The sequence below is a fragment of the Glycine max genome, chromosome 14 (assembly GCF_000004515.6).
Source record: "Glycine max cultivar Williams 82 chromosome 14, Glycine_max_v4.0, whole genome shotgun sequence".
Lineage (NCBI taxonomy): Eukaryota > Viridiplantae > Streptophyta > Magnoliopsida > Fabales > Fabaceae > Glycine > Glycine max.
The window spans coordinates 48319976-48344127 of NC_038250.2; the positions used below are offsets into that span (position 1 = coordinate 48319976).

Below are 24152 nucleotides of genomic sequence, written 5' to 3' on the forward strand. Positions count from 1 at the left end.
GCTTCATGTTTTTGAGAGTTTTGTTTCGGTGGAGTGGAATGGGACCGATTCCTAGATTATGGCTTGATTATGAAACTTATCTTCCAAAGAAAATGATTTGTTTGCAAATTCTTTTTCGAATATTGTAGCTAAGTCTAGCCCATTACTGCATATTAGATTTTTTCGATTCAACTCTTTTGGACAATATATTCTAAAATCGGAGACGAACAGTCATTAAATTAAACCCTAAAGGTACTAAATTATAAATAAAATAACTAAAAAAGGGTACTAAATTATTATTTATTAGCTGCTTTTGGGGTTTCTTCTTCTGACTTTCTATTTGTAATAGACTATTAGTCTACTTGGACTCAGTTTCAGATGAAGATGAAGGGTGTTACTATTGATCGTTACAAAATTATTGTTGGTTCTTATTAGTCAAATACAATTACCCAAATATCCTTTAAACATTTCACCTCACCCCTTTTCATCCCACGACTCTTTGTACAATTTTTTCATAAATTCTTATGCATAATGAAATCACGGTTTCGATATATAAGGGATGCAAAAAAATATACAACATAATTAATATTTCATTTGTTATTATATAATAGAATCTCAATTCTGTTAGAACAATAGCTTTGGCACCCCCTAATGGAGCAGAAGCATAACTCCGTTGTGTATTGTGAGTGAAGGTAAATTTAGAATTTTTAAATGGTGATAGGAAACAATAACAACAACTCCCTCGTATGAATAGGTACTTTCTGTAGTTGTTAGATTTTTGTGCACTTTTGGGCCACTTCTTTTGAGTCCTTATTTCGATTTGGGCCATTATGGCTAGCGAATTATATGAAATGTTTACATTGTAAGAAGGTGCTTTGAGAGTGTATACACACACATATATTCTTTAAGTTATATGAAAAATTGAAAATATATCTAAGTTTAACGATTGATATATAAAATGTTGAGCAACAAAACAACATTCTTCAGTTGGAGAACATAGGTGTTACACTTCTATTTATAGAATATTTTATTTTAAGAGTGAATGTTAATTTTAATTCACAATTCACGTAGTGTAACATCATCGTTAATTTACAAGAACGAAAACTAAAATAAATATAATTTATATGGATTAAAATAAAAATTTGACATATTTATATTAACGAACAAAATATTTAAATTTTAAATTATATACTAAAATAAAAATAAATAATTTAATATTAATTCATCCACATTTTAATTTTTACATTCCCTCTACCTTCAAATTCTTTTTTTTATCCCTCTTTCCTCTCCTATCTTCCTTCAAACTCCACTTTTCATTATTTTTATTTTGCTATTCGATTTTCAAATAATAAAATCACTATATTAAATAGTACTAGTAATGGATATAACAGGGGAAGGGTTTCAGACAAATTCGGTACACTAATACTACATGTGCATTTATCATGATTTGTCCTCCGGTTTGTCGGTAATGGAGTAGGTAGGGAATCCAACAATTAACACGTGTTGAAACATTGACTGCTTTGGACGGATGCATGTGTAAGTAGTTTAGGAAAGGGAATATTATAAAATTGGTCTTACTTTATTTTTAATTTTGAATTTAATCACTCAATTTTTTAATTCACGAATTTGGTCTTTTTATTTTACAAAATCATGTAATGTTGATCTTCCGACGTTTACTGTTAACAAGTAATGTTAACGGTCACATGTCACGTTCTTATAATTGTCATGTATTATGTTTTGATTGAATGTCAATTCCATTAAAAATAAAATGTATTGTTATTTTCATTAATCAATCAGAACATGACACGTGACAGTCATCATTTAATAAAATCGTAACACATGACATTTAATATTCCTTTATAACAGTCAACGTCCAATTGTGATATGAAAGATCAACATTATACAATTTTATAAAATAGGGGGACCAAATTTATGAATTAAAAAATTGAGAGTAAATCCAAAATTGGAGATATCAATTTTATAATTTTGCCTTTGGTTGGCCCTCCGTATATATACGTAGATGCTTTTAGTTTGGGAGTATTATTTGAGAAGAGTGGTTCTAAAGATAGCTTACTTCCTACACAAACCTGTATATATATATATATATATATTTGAGAAGAGTAATATACTTTTTTAATTGATAAAATTTATTGTATATTGTATAGACAATTTAAAATATTTTTTTGGGTACTTTTTTTATAAAAGGCTTTTTTATAAGCTAAACTTTTATTAGAATTTAGTGGTGCATAATAAGACGTGCCCACAGAAGGTCACCACCGTACAATAAATCGAAACTTCCACACATACTAGACATAAGTAAATATATAAAGTCAAAATGGATTTTAAGGAAGTTTTTTTGGATTCAGGGGGCGACTGTCCGTATTTCCTTTAATAATAATCTGGCAGGAATAATGATATTCAGATGTTATTATTTTATTTTTATAAACTAATCAATTACCTTTAATGTGAATATAATATATTATTTTCTTAGACATATATTTGTTTTTTTATTATCTTTAATGTGAAGATATTGAACCTTTAATGATATTGTTGTTGAAAGTCAGGTGAATAATGCAGAAAAGAATCTAACGAACTTATTAATACTAGTAGAATACTATGAAGTAAAAAAAAAAAAAAGTAGAATAACGTCGTTATAGTGGTAACTAAATTTATAACTAAAAAAAATGTAATGTCCTAGGAATTTTACTTAAGATACTTAAAATAAAAATATTTTTATTAAAAGACACAAAATTATATCATCTACGATCTTTCTAATGTTCTCTTATAATTTATATAATAATATTTTTTTCTCTTGATTTCTTAATTAATATCTAAATATCCATATTCAACGAGATCCTTTAACTGATGATGATAAATTTATTACATGTCACGATTCAAGAATGAGGAAATGTTGACTATTAACTCTTGCGTTTCTTGACACCATGCACCAATGTTATTAATTAGGGTTAGTTAGCAGATGACAATATATGTTTAAGACAACATGTTGTGCTTGATAAATACTGCTAACTAGCTGTCATTAAGGAATGTGTGGACATCTCAATTTTGGTATACATATATATACAAAGAGAGAGTGAGAGTGAGATAAATATTTTAGAGTATTGGTTAAGAAATTTAAATAAAAATATTTTTATTGAAAAACAAAAAATTATATTACTCACAATATTTTTTATGTTATTATATAATTCATATAATAAATACTTTTTTAATTCTTTAATTAATATCCTAAAAATACCGGTTAACAACACCCATGTATATATGTGGATGCATTAAACACATGGCTTAAACAGTTTGAAACTTTGAATGGCTGATATCTCTTATAGTTTCTGTTTCTAGCAACTTGACGATACTAAGAATGCCACAACATCTATTATCTGCTGCACCATTGATATTGTATGTACTATAATGCAATCGACAACAAAATTATTTCCATGTCACATTCCAAATAGGAACTTAAATCATTCAAGTATGCTTATTAATTATAAAAAATACCTTTTATATATAAAAATAAAATATAATATGAAATAAACATTTAAAATTTAAATTAAATAAATACTGCTAAATATTTTCCATTAAAATTTTGAAGGAGGAGATTAAAGATAATAAAACTCACAAATATTATATTGTAATTACATAATCACACATCAAGTATATAGAAGTGTTATGATTATTTTTTAAAATATAAATTTAAAACAAATATTAATACATTTTTACGTGACCAATAATTATTTTAATGTAATATAAATATCTTAATAAATTATTAAATTCTTTTTTATCATTTAAGTATGAACTCACTATTACTACATAAATAAGTGTAATTATCAATGATGGATTGTTGATGTAAAATTGAACTCTAAACAAATTTTGACTTTTGATAGAGAGAAAGATAGGAAAAAATAATAATAAATTTAATGGACCATGTGATGAAAATAAATAAATAAAAGATAAATTTTAATGTATATTCAAGAAAGAAATAAGAATAATAAATATGATAAATATATAGTCTTAAAGATTTAAGAAGTATTAATCACGGAATTAAAAAAAAAACTGGCAATTTTACTAAACGAGAGAATCAAAATGCACGTAATAAAGTCAAAATTTAAATGAATGAGTCAAAATTCAAATTATATAGTCAAAATAAGTATGTCCTTTTATAAAGTAAATTTCATTTGATAATACAGAGTGATGATAAACGTGAAATCTAAATTAATTTGATAGTCAATCTTTATTAATAAGTGAGTTTAATTTCTTTATTTTATTAATATTTTTAAGGAATTAATTAAGAAATTAATATTTTTGTAATTTTTTATTAACAGATTCAAAAGAAGAAGATTTTAAGTGCTTTAAAGAAGAAATTGATGCAAAAAATGAAAGAAAAGACCTTGAAGAAAAATTATTGAAGAATGATTGGACAACTCACTCAGCAAGCACTCTCGCTTAACGGACAAGTTTAGACTTAGTACGCAACACATGCTTAGCGCGAAAAGACCCACAAGGAAGCCCAGATGCGCACTTAGCGCGAAAGCCCGCACTAAGCGTGAAAAGTAAGCTAGCATAGGCCTACAAAAGGAATAGAAAGCAGGAAAAGACACACCAAGTCTCAAAGCATTGGTCTATCCCTTGGAGGAAACCCCTCTCTCTTTTAGCTATTCCCTTTTATTGTTATTAGTCATCCAACACTTTCTTTTGTTAGTCCCTGAAGTGTAAAGTTTCTCATGATTGAGAGACTAAACTCCTTTTGTTGGGTGTTGAAGGGTCAAACTCTTGTAACTTAATTCTTTATTCTTATTTATTTAATGCAATTATGTTTATATTATTCTTTTATGTGCTTTTGAGGGTAATGCATTGAAAAATGATTACTGTCTAAAGAACGGGAAAATGCATCTAAATGAATTCATTGTTAGAAATAAATTGACATTTGTTTTACTCTAAAGAATTTTTGTCTTTCTTGTGCGGGAAACCAAATATAAGATAATTCAATAGATGAGAATGGAAATAAGGATTTTCACTAAATAGAGAAAATCTTTTACATTAGTTTTGACATACTAAGTCCATCATCATTGCATTCTAATTACATTTTTTCACGTTTAAATTATTATTTTTTTGTTATCTCTCTTTTTTTCTTTATCGTACTCCAACTTTTATATCTATAATTCTTTATCTCTTTCTTACTCCAACTTTTACACCTATAATTCTTTATCATTTTAATCTTTATTATTTATGATCAAGTAGGTACCTTTGTAAATTTGTTAACAAGTGAAATGTGATGTTTGGTCAAATAAGTGACTTCTTGTATTACTATTACTGCTATTATAGTCCGTACAATGCTTTTGCACTATACTTTTTTCCCCAAATCAAGATCGACCGGCTTAGCTGCAATGGTCAAAGAAAGTCTTAAAGAAGGTGATTCTACCAACTATGATCAATTAAATTTTTTAATTAAAATTAATTATCAACAAAATTGATACATATCTTATACCAATATCATAATAACAAAAGAAAAAAAAATGATATGTGATAAAAAATCATCAAATAATTTCTCCTCTAACTAATAACTAGTCACCCAAAAAATAGTTTGATTAGTTTTAAAATTTGATACTTTTTCCCACAAGCTATTTTAAGATAAAAAAAAGTGCCCCCACTAAACATTATCTTTCTTAAATTCATGATTGTTAGTGTTTGGTTACTGTCCGTGAGTTGTAAAGAAAAGATTGCTGTCTCCGTGAAGCTGTCAGTAGCCCCAGATCATTAATTTTTCTTTTTGGCGGCTTTATATGAGAATGATTGTTACTTGTTAGGATTACTTCCACATCCCGTGTTAGACAGATATTTATATTTACATGCTCTATATATCCAATGGTGTAGATTAAATTTAGATATTACTGCATTAAAAACATTAAACATTTTACTTTCCATTTATATAAGAATATAAAATAGGATTAAATACGATTTTACTTTTCATATTGATTTTAGTTCTCTAAAAAAATTTCTTAAATCTGATTCCTGAAACTTTTAAAATTCTTCTTTTTAAGTTTATTTAATTCCATTAATATTTTTGTTAAAAATTTACAATAATAGCTGTTTCAACATTAACATTTTATTTGACTCAAAAACTTAATACAATTAACCAGCAAGTACTTGATATGAGTAGAAATGGAGTCGGGTGACTTAAGCAAGTAAAAAGGAGTTTAAATCTTGATTCTTTGCATGGAAAAAACATAGATTGAAGATGCAATGGACTGTTGAGCGACTTTAGATCCAGCAAAAGATTTACCTCAATGACAGAAATACTCCTTTCAATCCTATGCATAGTATTGGAAAAGCTTAATGCAATAAATAAAAGTGATTGATTAATGTGTTACATGTGCCTAATAGTTAGGAATTTGGACGTGGACGCACGGATATAAATATCTCTGGCATGTACAATAGCACAGACAAGGTGTTTGGCGGGTATTTGTATTGTATGTTAATTTACTTTTGTTCCATATAATATATATTATTCTAAGTTTATTACATTACACCAACAAAGTGCCGTTGGTTATTGGATCTCTCACTAGTTTTAGAGAGAGAGAGAGATTCAGAGGAAGAGAAAAACGTGTGGTTATGTGATTGTGGAAGAGAGAACTGAGACGGCATTGCCAATTCTCCCTTGATCTATGAAACTGACCCTGCAAATCTGAGGCCACAATCGGTAGAGATTGTTTCATTTTCATAACAAAAAAAAAAAGAACATTTCAGCTCTAAGCCTCTAACCTTATGAGTTTTGAGCTGGTTTGGTAAACTGTGTTTCTCTTCCAATCTATTCCCTTTGATTCCATTGGTTCATCTCAACAAACCCTTTTGACTGTCTACCCTTCTGTTGCAAGTTCTGTGATCCTTTTTCCATTTCTATGGACGCAAAAGAATTATTCTCCACAAATTTGATAGATGGTTAGTATTTTCTTACTCTCAATCGTATTCACATGCACACACAGTTTTTATGTATGGTTTCATAAGCTCACTATATGTTTGTTTTGCCTTTGTTCTCATTTTCTATAGTTTCATTGCAAAGGAAAGGTTCAACTGTTTTGAAACTTAGTAGGAATTGAAGTTGGTTGCTTAAAGTTTACTTGGCCAAAGCCATTTGTGTGGGACTTGATCTAGGGATCAAATAGTCCTAAAGGGGTGAAATTTGAGCTACAGCTCTTGGCTGCTAACTTTTATGTTTGAAACTTTTAGATTTTACCTTTTTATGTTGAGTGTTTTGCCATTATATATGTCAATATAACAGTAATATTGTGCACGAATAGTACTATTTCTGAATGTTGAATTGCCATGTCAGTGATTGCATTCCTGGCGGTCAGACCTGTCTCTAAAATGGTATTGGACTAATTAAGATCTGAATTATGCTACATGGTAGATGCTTGCTACAAAAATAGTTGTTTGCAATTAAGGATGTGTTTGTATTGGTGTTTAGCACGTTGAATTCCAAAGCTTCCTCTCGGTAAAATTGCATTCAACGTGTATTGCAACACGAGAAATACTTAAACCAAACTCACACTAAGTGTCTCAGGTTGTGTAATTGTGGATGTAAGAGAGGAATCATTAGAGAAGCTAAGACATAATTGCCATGGCATGGATGCCTTTGATGCATGTGCCATACATGGCCACGTCTATGTAGTGTCGGTGTGGTTTGCGGTAACGAGTATGATGCATTTCCTGATGTCTTTTTATTACTTGATCTATATATCATGGCGTACTATGTTCTTATTACTTGATCTATATATCATGTGCATACCATGTTCTTATGTGGTCCACTGTTATATTTTTAGGAAAAATAAAAATAACATGAGGGAACAACAATATAGATGAGGCTCAGTTACCAGTTACCACGCTCCTTTAGACAAAAATAACAAGCTCATGGGTCCCATTATCTGTTTCATATGATACGAGATTCTATTTGTTTGAGTTGGTTTGTCTGTCAATTTCAGACTTCCATATTGAAAGGAAAAGTAAGATTAGTACTATTTGAGGAATTATTTCGTGTAGAATGGCTGTCCTTTTCGTTACAACTGAAAAGTTTTGTGCTAAAAACATTGACTTGGGATAATTTAATTTTAAGTTGATTTTTCAGTTCTTGTTTATCCCTTCTTCTTTTTTTTTCAGTTCTAGCTGGAGTCAGAGGCAGGGAAAGTTGGATTGATACCTATTTGAATCTTTATATAAGAAGTTAACAATTTAATATACAATCCAATGATCCACCTGTTTATTTTGTTATTCTGATTTTCGAGATGATAAATTGCTGAAAGACAGAAATCACAAAATATTGAGTAGTTCGATTTAAAAACTGAACAAAAATGGAAAATGCTGAATTAGGTGGCAATTTCCAATGCTGTTAATCTTAATTCTTGTCACAGGAATGACCATGAACTTTTAACCTCACCAAGCCACACGAAAAGGCTTCATTTTTTGACACACATAAAATTAACTGTCACTTTTCTAAATTGTGTACATCCATCTTCTTCTCAAAGAAGTTATGACAGCACATTACTTGCTTGACATTCCCTAATTCATTTGTTCATGTTTGAAAGTTGCACTTTAATTAAGAAGATAACAATAAAGTGTTTTTTTGCCCTTTAACCCAAAGTAGCTTATTCTTTTGGATGAGGTGAAATTGTGGGAAATGTATGGCTTTTTCAGTGATTTGTTCTTGTGTTAGAGCATTATAACATAATGATCTATATTCTTTAATGGGATGCACATGCAATTGTTTACACGGCTTGCCTGTGAAATTTTACTTTAGTGTCTTTTCTGAATATTTCAAGCGAATATATTATGGATATAGAATACCATTTTTGTGTTGGTGGTTACATATCTATGTTTTCTTCCTTCTTGTTCTTTCATGTCTTTGAAAAAGCAAGAGAGAAATTTTGCATTATGTGGTTTATTTAGTTCATTCTCTTCCACATATAAGGGCACTTTTTTCCCCTTGTGATTTTGGTGTCCACCAGGCACTGTTACCTCACACATCAAGAGGCAATGCAATTCTCCTCCTACACTTATTGTTATTGGTGCTGGAATATCAGGAATTGCTGCTGCGCGTTGTCTCCATGATGCATCTTTTAAGGTGTCATATCATCATGATTGTCAGATTTCATCTTTATTTATTCTTTCTAATATCTTTAATTACGTCAAGGAAATATTTACTATTGCTTTCTACTTTGGCTTATTCTTATCATTTGGTTAGGTGATTGTATTGGAGTCAAGGGATAGGATAGGTGGCAGGATTTATACTGATTACTCATTTGGCTGTCCAGTAGATATGGGAGCCTCATGGTAAGTTCTACTTGTTTTACTATAATTGTTTTTTGTTGCTAACACACTATTTGATAAATAAAAGATTAACATCTTCTCACTAGCCATCACTGATTGTACCATTTTTAAAAAGGCAGGGTTTTGCCCACCACACAAAGCATAAGGAATTTGATCTTGTTAAACTTGTTGGTAGGCCACTCATGCTTAGATATTCAAAGAAATGGATTAGATCAATTTTTTAGATATTCAAAGGAGTTGGTATCAGGGGTTTATAATAACTCACTCGCACTTTTCAACATCAATTATTTTTTTACCATTTTGAAAGATGTTCAACAAAAGATTTTATAAAAAAGGAATATTTTTTCTATTTCATTTTTCAGATACTACTTTGTGAGATTTCCTGACACCTTCCTCTTATTGCCAATTTTTAAGGCTCCTGAGTCCTGTCTACATAGTTGGTCCACAGAGAAAAACATCTATCTTCAACGAAACAATGCACACAATGTTTGCTAAAAGTGTGAACTGCAACTTAATGGCACAACTTAATGGATTTTTCCCCTGTAATTCCATTACAATTGCATGTGATTTAAAGCTTCTAAGAGTCCATCCTGATGTAAAATTTCAAGTTAGTAATAAAAAAAAGAAGCCTTTCTCATAGAATGAAGCTATTCTAGTATATTTGTTGTGACTCTAGTGTACCAAAAATGATAACCTATACTCACTTTCCAGTTGTATAACAGCAATGATAACCTTTTGTTTATGATTTTTCTTTTTAATTTTGTCAATCTAGTGCTAATATTTTCTGTCTTCTAAAGCTAATGGTCGTTTCTAAATTATAATGGTTACTCAAATAGTGAGGTTTATGCTGTTTGGTTTGGTCTATAGAACCAAGTGTCTTCTCTCTCGTCTTTTAATTTTCTTCACACTCATGAGGCTTAAAATTCAGTACAGTGTGAGAAATTTAATGTAGTCATTACCCCTTTATCGAATTTTATTGAAAAATTTTATTCTGAGTTTTATTTTCTGAGAGAAAAGCTAAATGCACTTTCAGTTTCAGATGCTTATGCTGAAAGAAAATTTCTTAGCATGGATACATATGCTGTAAAACATCTCTCAAAGATGTTTGAGATCGTGAGGAAACACAGTTTTTATCTGATAAGTGAAATGTGAAGAACTGTCAGTGAAATGAATCAGAACTCAATAACTTTGTTTTATTGATTATTTCTTGATTATTTTCCAGGCTACATGGTGCTTGCAATGAGAATCCCTTGGCACCATTGATACGCGCATTAGGACTTACACTCTATCATACAGGTGGTGATAACTCTGTCATATTTGATCATGACTTGGAAAGGTAGTAATTCAGATTTATTCTTCATGTTTCTGCAAGATTGGTGTATTTGAAGGTTTATGATGTAGTAATTAGGATTAGAAGCAAAAGCATTTTAACTGAAATCTACATATGATTATAGAAATTTTTGTTAAGACAGCTCTACAATCTTTGTCTCATTAAACTGAGGCATTCACGTATGATTTTCTAACAAGTGTCAAACATCTGAAACTTCTGCATTTCTATACTTCTACTTTCTAGTAATTCTATTTCATCTTTCTAGCTGTATGCTATTTAACATTGATGGTCATCAAGTCCCTCAACACATTATGATGGAAGTTGGAGACACTTACAAGAGAATTCTGGCAGAGGTAAGATCTTTGCTGCATATGGCTTCTGTTGCTTCTTTTAATCACGAATGCGGTTGTGGTTATCTTAAACTAGAATCTAATGGCTTTCTGGTGAGATATCTAGACAGTAAAAGTGAGGGATGAGCATCCTGATGACATGCCTATTCTCCAAGCAATTTCAATTGTGTTAAATAGACATCCAGAACTAAGGTAAGAGATTGGTAAGAGCATATATTGTGTATAAGCACTGAAACTTGAAGTTTCAATCTATCGATATAACTGACAAAGTTTTCTGCAGGCAACAAGGACTTGCTCATGAAGTGCTGCAATGGTATATATGCAGAATGGAAGCTTGGTTTGCTTCTGATGCGGATATCATACCATTGAAAACCTGGGATCAGGCAAGTGCCATTATATTAGTTGAAGGACACAAGATCCTCTTTCCCCTAAGCTTCTACACATGTCCTTTTTTCTGTAGTTTTATACTTGAGTCTTGATTTCATTATGAAATCTCGTTTTGCCACTAGGTCCCTGGTTAGATAATTGTTAATACTATAAGTGATGAATTCTGCTTTGTTGGAGCTTTTATATAATTAGCAGAAATCTAAGTTTCCGACCTTTATGAAACCTATACAGTATTATTTCCTACACAGCATTATATTTCTGAACGTCACTAAACTTCTAGAAGAGAATACAAAGACAACAACAAAAACCTTATCCCACTAGGTGTATGTTTGGCATATGGTATCATAGGCTGAGTTACTTGATATTTTTCATTTGACATGAGATTTCCAAAATAAATGGTCACTTATGTCATAGGTCCTCTAAGAAAAACATTAATGCTATATAATTTGAGGAAACTGAAGATAATAATTATTTTAAGGGGATATATTCAACATTTAACCTAAACTGAGCAGTATTTGCTGCAACTGAAGTCAATTAACTTTTTTTCGTGTTTTGAATCTTAGATTTTCAGTCTCTTCTTTTTTCTAAATGAAAAGGTCATGCTTATGAAAGTAAAAGAAAAACATATTATTTGAGTTTGTGAGATAGACTGGTTCATCAAGTAATCATAGCAAATTTGAATGTTTACTATACTAAATCAAATTGATGTAAATTTGGATACTGATATGTGTTAAGTTTGGATACTTAAATTGACAGTGATAAATTAGACTTCACTTTTCATGCACTGTCAATCAGAAATCATGGTAGGTGTGAATTTGAAAGTAATTATTCAAAAAGTTAACAAATTTACCATACATGACATTTTTTATTGGATGACTGTGTAAAATCCTTTTACATTATCAGCAAATACTATTTACACAAAAATTATATTGAACGGTTTGCATTATAATATAAATATTGTCTGTAATAGTAGCTTCTTACTCATTTGGGTACTGATATGAAAAATATCTATCTATTTCATTGTAAAGAAATCTTTGCTGAACAGTATCAAGTATATTTCTGCATTAGGCCCTTGATTCATTAAGTTATTCCCTTTGTTAAAGTCGATAAATTTTAAATAAGGGTTCCGTCTGTATGTAGCAGATGAATTTGGCAATGTTTAGTAATGCTTGTGTTGTTCTTGTTCTTAATTTTCCTACAGGAGCATATCCTCACTGGTGGTCATGGACTCATGGTGCAAGGATATGATCCTGTTGTAAAAGCTCTTGCAAATGATCTTGATATACGCTTGAACCACAGGTTTGCCTGTATAATTTATTGCACGACTTAGCTACATGATTTGATGCATAATCATTTTTCATAATTTATTGTGGAATTAATTATTATCATTTTTCGTCACTTTTATCAACAAGAACGCATACCAATTTTTTCTGTTACCTCCTCCTCTCATAGGGGTAGTTAGGCAGTCAGGTTTTGATCCTTTTATGAAACCTTACCATGTAGGGTGACCAAAATATCCGATGGTTACAACATGGTAATGGTCACAGTTGAGGATGGCAGAAACTTTGTTGCTGATGCTGTTATTGTAACTGTCCCTATTGGAATCCTTAAGGCCAATTTAATTGAATTTTCACCAAAACTGCCTCATTGGAAGGCTGAAGCAATTAAAGATATTGGTATGGGAAATGAAAATAAGATTGCCCTAAGATTTGATGCAGTGTTTTGGCCTAATGTAGAAGTTCTGGGCATAGTTGCACCCACCTCTTATGCCTGTGGTTATTTTCTCAATCTCCACAAGGCAACAGGCCATCCAATTCTTGTGTATATGGCAGCTGGCAAGTTTGCCTATGACCTTGAAAAGCTGTCTGATGAATCAGCTGCAAATTTTGCAATGCAACAGCTCAAGAAGATGTTTCCTGATGCTTCTAAGCCTGTAAGTTCACCTCTCATGTTATGAGTTTTCATTATTATGTGGGCTGGGACCACCACTTTTAATCTCTACATGACACATGATGAAGCGCTATTAATTTTTTTTTCATAAATTAAAAAAGTTAAATATATGTCACATAGAGATTGGTCAGGACCATAGACAAGTGGTGGTTTAGGACTACCTAATAATTTCTCACTTTCAGGAGCCTGATTTTTGAGTTTTGATGGACTACTGTAGGTTCAATATCTTGTGTCACATTGGGGAACAGACCCAAACTCTCTTGGTTGCTATGCTTGTGATTTAGTTGGGATGCCAGATGATGTGTATGAGAGGCTTCGTGCACCAGTAGGTAATCTATTCTTTGGCGGGGAAGCTGTTAGCATGGATGACCACCAGGGATCTGTGCATGGAGCTTACTCTTCTGGGGTGATGGCTGCTGAAAATTGTCAGAGACATCTTCTACAGAAACAAGGCCACATGGAAAGTCTTCCTCTAGTTCCTTCTGTTAGGCATGAAATATTTGAAACTACTATACCTCCTCAAATCTCTAGAATTTGATTATGTACCCTTCCTTGTTCTTGAAAATGAGAACAATGCTCAAAAGAATGAGTTGCTGATTAGATTAATTAATGCACATTGTAGTTCAACTTAAACCATAGTGACTAAAATATTTAGGGAAGCCACCATAAAAAATCATATTATCCAAGAACTTTATTGCCAAATCAATTTTTCCTTCTTTGCATAAAGCAGAAATAAAAGGATCATAAGTTCATGACTATAAGCATAAGTTAACCCCTGCCCCTTCATAACCATCAGCACATTCGCAGCCTTGTTAACTTTGCCACACTAATAAAGCAAACTAATCAAAATGTTGTAGGTCATAATGTTTGGCTCACAATTTTTTACAAATATATCATACAACTCTCTCTATATAGTTTTCCATTTGCATCCATTAACACATTCTTTTTCATTAGTTAAGTTTTATTCAAAATTATAAAACCAAGAGGGTTAAAATTTATTAAATAAGACGTGAGACTTATTTAATTTTTTAATTTTCAATAAATTTTCAATAAGAATGTGTGTTTCTTACATTTTTTATTAAAATATTGTAGGAAATTACATTCAAAGTGTAACCCTTTGACCAAAGATACTGTTAGTTTTGAGAAGGAAATTATAAAAAACAAAGGAGAGAAGAGAGACAATACGTATGTGAAAGAAATAAAATTATTTTATTCTAATTCAAATTGTTCTCAGCAGCGATATAATAAATAGTAAAGGATAAACTAATTAGATAACAAGATATTAGCAAAACAGAATATTAAAACTAACTTGCTCCTTAAAGATAGGAACCACTTATTGACTAGGCTAATCCATTAAAACTGCCTTACTCCTAAAATATAGGAAATCAACTTATTTTTTAAATTCTATCTTAAAAACTGAAAAATAAAATATTATGCAGTTATAAAAGTATATCTTCAACACTCATCCTTGCTTTTGGAACTGCAAACTCCAATTCTTTGAGTTCAAGTTTGTTGATAGGTAGTGACTTTGTAAACATGTCAGCCAATTGATCTTTAGACTTGCAGTAAATTAAGTTCACTTCTCCACTTTGTTGCATCTTTATCAAATAATAAACCTGGATGTTGAAATGTTTAATCTTCCCATGACACATGGGATTGTTTGCAATAGCAATGACTACTTGATTGTCAACAAAAATTCCAATTTTGTTCTTTTTAGAAAATAAGAATGTTTGATCTTGTTGAAGTGAGATACATTAGACATCCAATCAAGCTCCCACAATATCCTTCATCAATGTTATCAACACTTTCTTCCTTGCTAAACTTCTCTTTTTGATTCATTGGTGTGCTAACAGACTTGCATTCTTCCATTTGAAACTTTTTCAAATTTTCTTTTGCATATTTCCTTTTTTTCATGTTTAGCATTCTTTCAAAATGGCAATGATCAAGTCTCTTGTGCCAGAGTTCCGTGGGTGTGACTTGAGTGAAATAGGTTGTATGCTCCTCCTCTACTAGATCAAATGAAAAGCTTTTACCTTTCATTTTAACCCTTAGAACTTCCCGGCCAAAATTGTCATAGATAAAGCAATGTTGATGTTCAAAGGACACTTTAAATCCCTTTTTAATCAACTGACCTACACTTAGCAAGTTTTGGTCAATGTTAGGTACATAAAGAACATCTGATATTAATTTGGTACCTGAACACGTTGAAATTGCAACAGTTCCTTTTCCTTTTATTGGAATATAGACACCATTCTCAATTCTGACCTTTGAGACATTAGTTGGCTTCAAATCCTTGAATAGAGTCTTATCATTTGTCATGTGGTTCGTACAACCACTATCAATCAACCAACTTTCACTTGATTCACTACTCAAGAAGCATGTGGCCACAAACAGTTGGTCCTCTTCTTCTTGATTAGCAATCTGAGCTCTCTTATCATGATGATTTTTGTTGGCGCAGATCACCGCTTCATGCCCTATCTGGTTGCACTTGTTACATTTTGCATCTGGTCTCCTCCAACATTTGAAAGGTGCATGACCTTTTTTGCCACAATGCTGACAAGGTGGATAATTTTTCTTTTTATCATTACCTTGGTTGTTTGCACTGTTTTCGCTGCTTGCTGGTTGATTCTTCTTGAAAAAATCTTTTTTGCTTTCATCAACTTCATGATGTTTGGCGGGCAAAGCACCTTCGACAACACGATCTTGTCTCATCAACTTTCGCTGCTTTTGAGCTTGCAGGGCATGTAGCACTTCTGCCAATGTGATTTTTGACAGATCCTTTGTGTTCTCCAATGAAGCTATAGATGCTTCATACCTCTCCGGCACTGTTACCAAAATTTTCTCTACAATTCTCGAATCAGCAAAATCACTTTCCAACAACTTTATCTTGTTGGTAATACCCAACAATTTGTTTGAGTATTCTTTGATTGTCTCTGACTCTTTCATCCTTTGAGGCTCAAATTCCCTCCTTAAATTTAGCACTTGCATGCTTCGTATTCTATCATCTCCAGTGTATTCCTCTTTCAGATAATCCCAAATTGCTTTGGGTGATTTAAGAGTCATGATTCTGATGAATATCATTTGTGAAACACCAGTGAACAAACATGACCTCGCATTTGCCTTCTTCATCTTTCTTTCCTTGTGATTTTTAATTTGGGCCATGGTGGGATTTTCAGGCAACGGATATATTTCATAATCCTCTTCCGCAGCATCCCACAAATCCAAAGACTCCATGTAGGATTGCATTTTCACTTCCCAAAGATCATAATTCTCTCCATCAAAGATTGGAAGAGTTATGTGGAAAAAACTTGTTTCACCTTCCATGGTAGAGGTCCCGTAAGAATAAGGCTCTCGATACCAATTGTTGGTTTTGAGGAGGAAATTATAAAAAACAGAGGAGAGAAGAGAGACAATACGTATGTGGAGGAAATAAAATTATTTTATTCTAATTCAAATTATTCTCAACAACGATACAATAAATAGCAAAAGATAAACTAATTAGATAACAAGATATTAGCAAAACAAAATATTAAAACTAACTTGCTCCTTAAAGATAGGAATCACTTATTGACTAGGCTAATCCATTAAAATTGCCTTACTCCTAAAATATAAGAAATCAACTTATTTACTAAATCCTATCTTAAAAACTGAAAAATAAAATATTATGCAATTACAAAAGTATATCTTGAACAGATACATATTATTAAAGACGAGACACGGTATTCTTGACCTTGTCCCTTAATTCAAATTTCTTAATCTTACCGGTTGAAGTCTTTGGCAAATCCTCCACAAACTTAACCAACTTGGGAACCATAAAGGGAGGCATATTCTTCCTACAATATCCAATAATGTCAGCCTCAGTCACATCATTCGTTTTATTATTACCTTCAAATTTCTTCAACACAACAAATGCACATGGACTCTCCCCCCATCTTGGGTGTGGCATTGCCACCACTGCAGCCTCCAACACCCTTGGGTGCTTATAAAGCACAGATTCCAACTCCACACTACTAATATTTTCCCCTCCTGAAATAATCACATCTTTGGATCTATCCTTTATTTCCAAATAACCATCTTTGTGTACAACCCCAACATCCCCAGTGTGAAACCACCCATCACAAAAGGCTTTTGAGGTTGACTCAGGATCTTTCAAATACCCCTTCATTATGCTACTTCCCCTTAACACAATCTCTCCCATTGTCTTCCCATCTCTTGGCACACTTTCCATTGTGTCCACATTGATCACATCAACATCTTCAAGTGTCAATATACTAATTCCTTGACGAGCTTTCAATTGAGCTTGTTCAACTTTTGGGAGCTGATTCCATTGTTGTTGCCACTCACACACCAACGCTGGTCCAGTTGCTTCTGTTGACCCGTATGCATGCATGACATGAAATCCAAGAGACTCAATCTTCTCAATCAACGAAGGTGGTGGTGGTGCTCCACCAGTGAGTATTTCCACACTGGATTTGATTTCAATACGCTCACTTGGCTTGGCTTCTAGAATGATGTTAAAGACAATAGGAGCACAACACATGTGTGTCACATGATGCAAAGATATGTTCTTGTATATGTTATAGGCTGAAATATTTCTAAGGCAAACATTAGTTCCACCACGTGCAGCCACACCCCATGTGAAAGTCCACCCATTACAATGGAACATTGGTAATGTCCAAAGATACACTGGTTCAGTACCCATTTTCCAACCTAGTATAAGGCTAAGGGTACTAAGGTATGCACCTCTATGGCTGTAAACTACTCCTTTGGGTGCTGAGGTTGTTCCTGATGTGTAGTTCAAAGCAATTGGGGCCCACTCATCATGGATTTTCTCTGGAACAAAGGTTGGATCACCATTATAGACCAATTGCTCATATTCTAACTCACCAAATTGTAAGCCGGTGGGTGAGTTTATGTCATCAATGAGAATGAGTAGTGGGGTAGATGAATGACATTTTTTGCCCATTAGCAATTCTAAGGTTTCCTTTGCCTTGGGTACATACTCATAGTCCACAAACAAGACTTTTGCTTCAGAGTGAAGTAAAATGGTGGCTATATTATTTGCATCCAAACGGGTGTTAATGGTGTTGAGCACTCCACCTGCCATTGGCACTGCAAAATGCATCTCATACATTGCAGGAATGTTAGGGGCCAACACGGATACCTGAGCAACAAAAAACCAAATTACGAATACATACTAAAAAATTGTGCGTGTGGGGACGGATTTATGTGGGGGTAAGGGAGCCTTGGCCAGCTTTTGCAATTTATAAAGTATATAGTATTTTAATATTAAATTTTGATTTAAAAGATTTAAAGCTCAAACCAACCCGATTGGTCCAACTACAAACACTTGGTTTGATCAAGTCAAATCTCAATATGATCGAGGGTAACCTAATCAGATTTGTGATTGAATCAGTAATCAACTTGTTGACTCATATCAGACTACATAGTTTTTTTCCTTTCAAATTATTCAAAATAATATCGCTTTGCCGATTGATTTATTTTTGGTATTACTTGTTCAATTTATCGTGTTTAAGGAATATCTATGTTTAATTGCTTTAGGTACTTGGCATTGTAATTTTGTTTATGAATAGTGATTTTTTTGGGACATTTTTAAGTTTAAGTATAAAATTTTCATATTTTTTTAATATAGGTCGGGTTATGCAGGTCACTTAGTGTGATTCATTGGTTTAATCATTGACCTAATAATTTAGTGTCTTGATCTTGTCTATTATCAACTCAATTTTTAAAAACTATGGACCTAATTGTAAATATAATGGTATTTAAATGTTATTTAATTTTTTTTCTTATTTTTTACAAAATATTTTTTTTCATAGGCTTTATTGTGAAAGTAATAATATTTTCTCCTTATTTTAGATAAATATTATATTTTTTTAATAACTTTGCATTACAAAAATCATTACATTCTTTCTTTTCTAAAACAAAATAGTCAAGTATGATTATTTTCTTTTAAATTTTTTTCTTTTATAATTCGTGATTGTTATTTTAATTATGTTGATTTGATTATAATTAATTTATTTACATATTATAATTAATTTAAAAATTGGAGAATTAATATTTATTAACTTTTTGTCAATAGAGCAAGTTTACAGACAATATTTAAATTAAAAGATTGATCGGGTTGAACTTTTAGACACACCAACAAATATTATGTTTGCTTAACACTATATTCTTCATATATTTTCTTTGTTTATCTCCCCTCATCTCTATTCTTTTGAACATTATTTGTGATACTAATTTTTAACCATTATAATCTTAGTTTTTTTTTTAAAAAAAAAATATCTAGTTTACCTTATGCCTAAATATATCTTCTATTAACAGTTAATAATGATAAGTTGATAACATAGGTTAATTTCTAGTAACGTAGGAAGAAATTAACTACCAAATGAATTTTAACTTCATGATTTTTTTTCATAGAACATAAATTTAAAGCTTATTTCACACAAAAAACATAATCATTATCAATTGGAAGTCAACATAAGTTCTAACATTGTTTATACTCAAAAAAGATTTTTACACTTACAACATCATTCTTTGCAAGATTGAGGGAGCGTATAGAGGAGGCAAGGCGGCAGCAACGCTCATAAGTTTGTTGCCATGTGAAGCGGATTCCTTCATGGATGATAGAGATACGATTGCCATAGCATTTGGCACACCTGGTCAAGAAAGTTACAGGACTGAGAGGGCTATAATTTGCTTCGCATTTTGGAATGTTATCCATCTTCTGATGTATAGTCTTTAATTTCTAGCTATATGGGACTGATGCAAAATAGATATGATTCACACAATAGAGGCGAAGAGGATGGTATATATATATATATATAAGCACATGGCAATGTTTGTTTTGATCACTAATTAATGGAATATATATATAGGAAATTAAATAACCAGAGTGATGCTATCAAGGTTATCAAACTCAAGAGTTTACATAAATTTCTGAAAGTTTTATAGACTCAACTCGTGGACTCAACTCGTGGACGTAAGAGTCTACTTCATATAAAAATAATAACAAAATATGTATAAATAACCTACTAATTAAACATTTTAACAAAAACAGTACATCATAAAGTTCAAAATATTTAAATAATCAAGTCTAATAATGATACATCACTACTAGATAATAACTTGTAGAGGTTATAGAATTATAGTGATAGATCATTATCATCGAGGATTTGATGTTATTAGAGAACAAGAGTTTGATATTATTAAAGGTAAAAATTTTGTATTTGAAAATAATACATTAAATGAAGTTATGTTGAATGCTAAACAAACAAAAAATAATAAAAAAATAACTTATATTTTAGTATACTTTTTTTAACTTGCTAACTCATTTATTCAAGGATCAACTCATTTGACTTGCATGGGTTAAGCATATAGCTAGCGTTCCTTCTAAGCCAGGATCAAACTCTTCTTTTGAGTATGATTGGGCCCAGCAATGGTAGAACCTGGTGAACCGGGCGTACTACTTTTCCATCCTGTCCCAGCAAGAGCGCGTCCTAACGCTATAGGCTTTCGCGCTAGTGCACTAAGTCCGTTGCTTGTTTCGGTCTAGCGTCTTCAACCTTGCATGCATTGCTTCTCTTATTCTTTCTTTTTCGAAAAGAACAGTACACAGATAGGGATGTGCTCCCAAGCTGCTACCTCTGTAGGTAGTATGGAGAGTCCCTCCACTTGCAAGATCAATATCCTAGAAAATAAGTGGTCTTGTAAACTCGGAAGAATTAATGAGTTAACTTGAAAGTTTAATAATTATGGTACTATTTTTATTACTGATTATTTGGAATCTGTTTATATATATTAGCAAAAAGCTTAATAATCATACGTGGACCGTATAAAATCATGATTGATATGATTTCCATAATAGTTATTATTATTATTATAAAAATTAATAAATTTATGAATAAAATATTTTCAGAAAATAACCTCGAGTAGACCGTGATAGTATTTTGATCACTAATTGATGGAATCTTGGAGTCTGCTTGTATATCTATGAATAGAAAAATAGCCCCACGAGTGGCATGGATGATATCTTTTAAAGGCCATAAATTATTTTCAAGGAAATCAAAGAATTTGTTAAAGGCGGAAGGGTCTTAAAAATAGAAAGAAAGAATATGCTATGTAATGAAACTTCTCCTATACAGTGGGGTCCCCACCCGTGCAACACGAGAGTAATTTATTTCATTTACTATTTAGTACTATATCATTAAATAAAGAGTGTTGCTAGGTGCACCCAACACTTAACATGAAAAGATAAAAATATCCCTATGTATTTTTAAAAATATTTTTGTGCACTCAGCTTATTCATATTGATTGGTATATGTAATGAGTTGATCCGCATAGGTTTTAGTTGATCCAAAGCTGATATAGATGATCCACAGTAGATTTTTAAGACTTACGGATCAAGTTGATCCGCAAGTTGATTTTTAAGATTTACGGATCAACTTGATCCGTAAGCTTTACGGATCAACTTGATCCATAAGCTTTACGGATCAACTTGATCCGCAAGCTTTACGAATCAAGTTGATCCACAAGTTGATTTTAAGATTTACGGATCAAGTTGATCCGTAAAAGACTTACGGATCAACTTGATCGGTAAGTCTTAAAAATCAACTTGATCCTCAAGTTGATCCGTAAAGGGAGAAAGAAGGCAAGGATAATTTTGCCATTTTAAAAAAATGTTAAATGCACCAGCAATAATGCTGGGTACACCTAACAATACTCTTAAATAAAACTGTTGCTGGAGCACGTACGAAATTTATAAGCAGAAGAAATACACAATAACTTTTTCATTTCATTAGTTAATTACTGCTAGGGAGTATGTTGTTTCGAAGGATAAACGAATTACTTCCTCCCTTCTCTGTGCTTATAAGATATACACTCAACAATTTTTTTTATTCCTTATTCTAAGATTCCATTTCATCTTATGTATTAACTATTTTTTCACCAAAATACTTTGAATTATTTTTTTTCTCTCCTAATATTTGATAAGTAAGGACTAAGATATTAATTAGAGTGGCGGATGTGTTTTTAATTGTATAATGGGGATTAATGGCTGTTAGATCTAGATGTGCTTTTTATGCGGCACGTGGTTACGTGTGCTATTGGGTTTGGGAATAAATGATATTTTTTCTTTAGTTGATTAAAAAAAACTATATATAAATTAACAGTCAAGTCGAGGGGATTTGCGCAGATGTGACGGGATTTTTTTTTTTTAATTTAGTTTTGTTGTTTTTTTATACAGCAGACAAGGAAATACTATCTTACAAAGTAAATAGTTTATGCATTAGTATAGAGAATCACTATATAGATTTTTTATATTATTATTTAATTATCATAAACTATTGTGTAATGTATATAGTAAATTTATTGATTATTATAATAAATTAAATTAAAAGTTTTACCGCAATAATTTCTCATTGTTGATAGCGTAAAATGTGTTTATATTGAATGTTCAAAATATTTCTTAAAAATCACATTTCTTAAAAGATTTGTTCAAATCACCATTTTAAAGTTTTAATAAACTTGGCATTTTCAAATGAATAAAGTGATTAAAAGTTAACAATAAAGTCATTTATTTTAATAAATTGCTAGATTGAATATGAAAGATTTAGGTATTAACTAAGAATTTATTAATGGTGATACATGGATAAATTATACACAAATCACTGAATTATATCTTATTGTCCTAAGAGTATATGTTTTATGAATTGTTTAAAATTAAGTAATGTTATTTAATAAGTTTTTACCATTGAAACAAATGACTTAGCAATACATTATTTAAATGAGTTGTTTATATAAATAAGTGTTACTTAATATTCATTCTTATTAATTAAAGAATCATTTTTCGATTATAAAATAATAAGAATCATTTTTCGATTATAAAATTTAATGTGATTCAAATGAAGTATTGATCACTAGTAATTTTAGCAATGAAATAAATGTTTGTGTAAAATTTTAAAATTTATGTGATCTGATAGAACTTACTAATTTAAGATAAACAACTCATTTAAATAATCATGCATGCATTGTAGATGTTGAAATACTTTTTTAAGTTTATTAATTTTGAATTGATTTATATTTTATATTTATATCTTGTTCTTTTATATTATATAACTGTGGTTTATACTGAAGATTAAATTTTAATGAAAAAGAATCTTCATTAACAACCCAAAAACCACATATTTCAGGAGTATTAGTTACGTTGCTTCTTGTTCGACTAAGCCATAATTCCCATAAACACATGATCCTCATGTTTAAGAATATAAACCCAAGAAATAATCTCTTTTTTCTGTTACCATCCCAGAAAAACAAAGATTTCTCAGCAATCTAATGTAAACTTAACAAATCAAATAAAGATGATATACATCTTAGAATAGAAAACTAGACCCTTACTTAAATATAATTCCAGACCCCAACAAATAGGAACATGCATGCAAACACAGAGCAGTAATAGAGCTGAAAACCTTGGGATCATACTGAGTTTGGAAGTATCGAGTTTGGAAATATCATTGTAAAATGAGCCTTAATAACGAAAAAAAAAGTCTTAAAAATGCAAGAAAAAAAAAAGGATTTCACGATGGTGTTTTTAAGCTCAATTTTTTTCGCTTAAATGCATTACTTTTGCATGAAATGATGATGATTCCATTAGTATTCATGTTGGTCTATCAAATGCATTCACACAACTGCCAATCACACTAAAAATAAGTGTAAAATGAGCATGAAAAACGTAAAATAAATCAGTTTTCTATTAATATGTGCGCTAAAAAAAAAAAAAAAAAACCTAAGTGTTGCACAGATGACCTTAA

General features: G+C 31.2%; 2 protein-coding genes and 1 non-coding gene across 6 annotated transcripts; 2 read left to right on the forward strand and 1 right to left on the reverse strand.

The window, feature by feature from the left end:
* The first annotated feature begins 1698 nt into the window (after window positions 1-1698).
* Window positions 1699-1794, forward strand: MIR1520N (microRNA MIR1520n). The gene has a single exon (NR_048715.1). It is a non-coding gene; the product is annotated as a microRNA MIR1520n (primary transcript).
* A 4635-nt stretch (window positions 1795-6429) lies between these two features.
* Window positions 6430-13959, forward strand: LOC100806878 (polyamine oxidase 5). Of its 4 annotated transcripts, none has more exons than XM_006596429.4 (10): window positions 6430-6927; window positions 8988-9103; window positions 9224-9312; window positions 10532-10645; window positions 10905-10992; window positions 11096-11181; window positions 11270-11372; window positions 12578-12675; window positions 12880-13309; window positions 13544-13959. In XM_006596429.4, the coding sequence occupies exons 1-10, from the start codon at window positions 6888-6890 to the stop codon at window positions 13862-13864; spliced, it is 1485 nt and encodes a 494-aa protein (XP_006596492.1). In that variant the 5' UTR covers window positions 6430-6887; the 3' UTR covers window positions 13865-13959. The 4 variants fall into 4 exon arrangements, with proteins under 4 accessions (XP_006596492.1, XP_040864796.1, XP_025981235.1 ...); XM_041008862.1 differs by having other exon boundaries at window positions 6440-6927; window positions 9063-9103; XM_026125450.2 differs by having other exon boundaries at window positions 6788-7988.
* A 2786-nt stretch (window positions 13960-16745) lies between these two features.
* LOC100786381 (trans-cinnamate:CoA ligase, peroxisomal) lies at window positions 16746-20188 on the reverse strand. Its single transcript, XM_003544909.5, has 2 exons — window positions 19871-20188; window positions 16746-18490 (listed from the first exon to the last, which is right to left on the reverse strand). Exons 1-2 carry the CDS (start codon window positions 20066-20068, stop codon window positions 17030-17032), a joined length of 1659 nt encoding a protein of 552 aa, XP_003544957.1. The 5' UTR covers window positions 20069-20188; the 3' UTR covers window positions 16746-17029.
* Between the last annotated feature and the right edge of the window lie 3964 nt (window positions 20189-24152).

Excerpts from the sequence above, each read along its gene's own strand:
- LOC100806878 (XM_006596429.4), top strand. The coding sequence starts at position 6,888 with ATGGACGCAAAAGAATTATTCTCCACAAATTTGATAGATG. Across the intron at positions 9,104-9,223 it reads TCCATGATGCATCTTTTAAG|GTGATTGTATTGGAGTCAAG; the intron begins GTGTCATATCAT and ends TCATTTGGTTAG. Across the intron at positions 12,676-12,879 it reads GATATACGCTTGAACCACAG|GGTGACCAAAATATCCGATG; the intron begins GTTTGCCTGTAT and ends CTTACCATGTAG.
- LOC100786381 (XM_003544909.5), bottom strand. The coding sequence starts at position 20,068 with ATGGATAACATTCCAAAATGCGAAGCAAATTATAGCCCTCTCAGTCCT. Across the intron at positions 18,491-19,870 it reads ATCTTGCAAAGAATGATGTT|GTATCCGTGTTGGCCCCTAA; the intron begins GTAAGTGTAAAA and ends TTTGTTGCTCAG.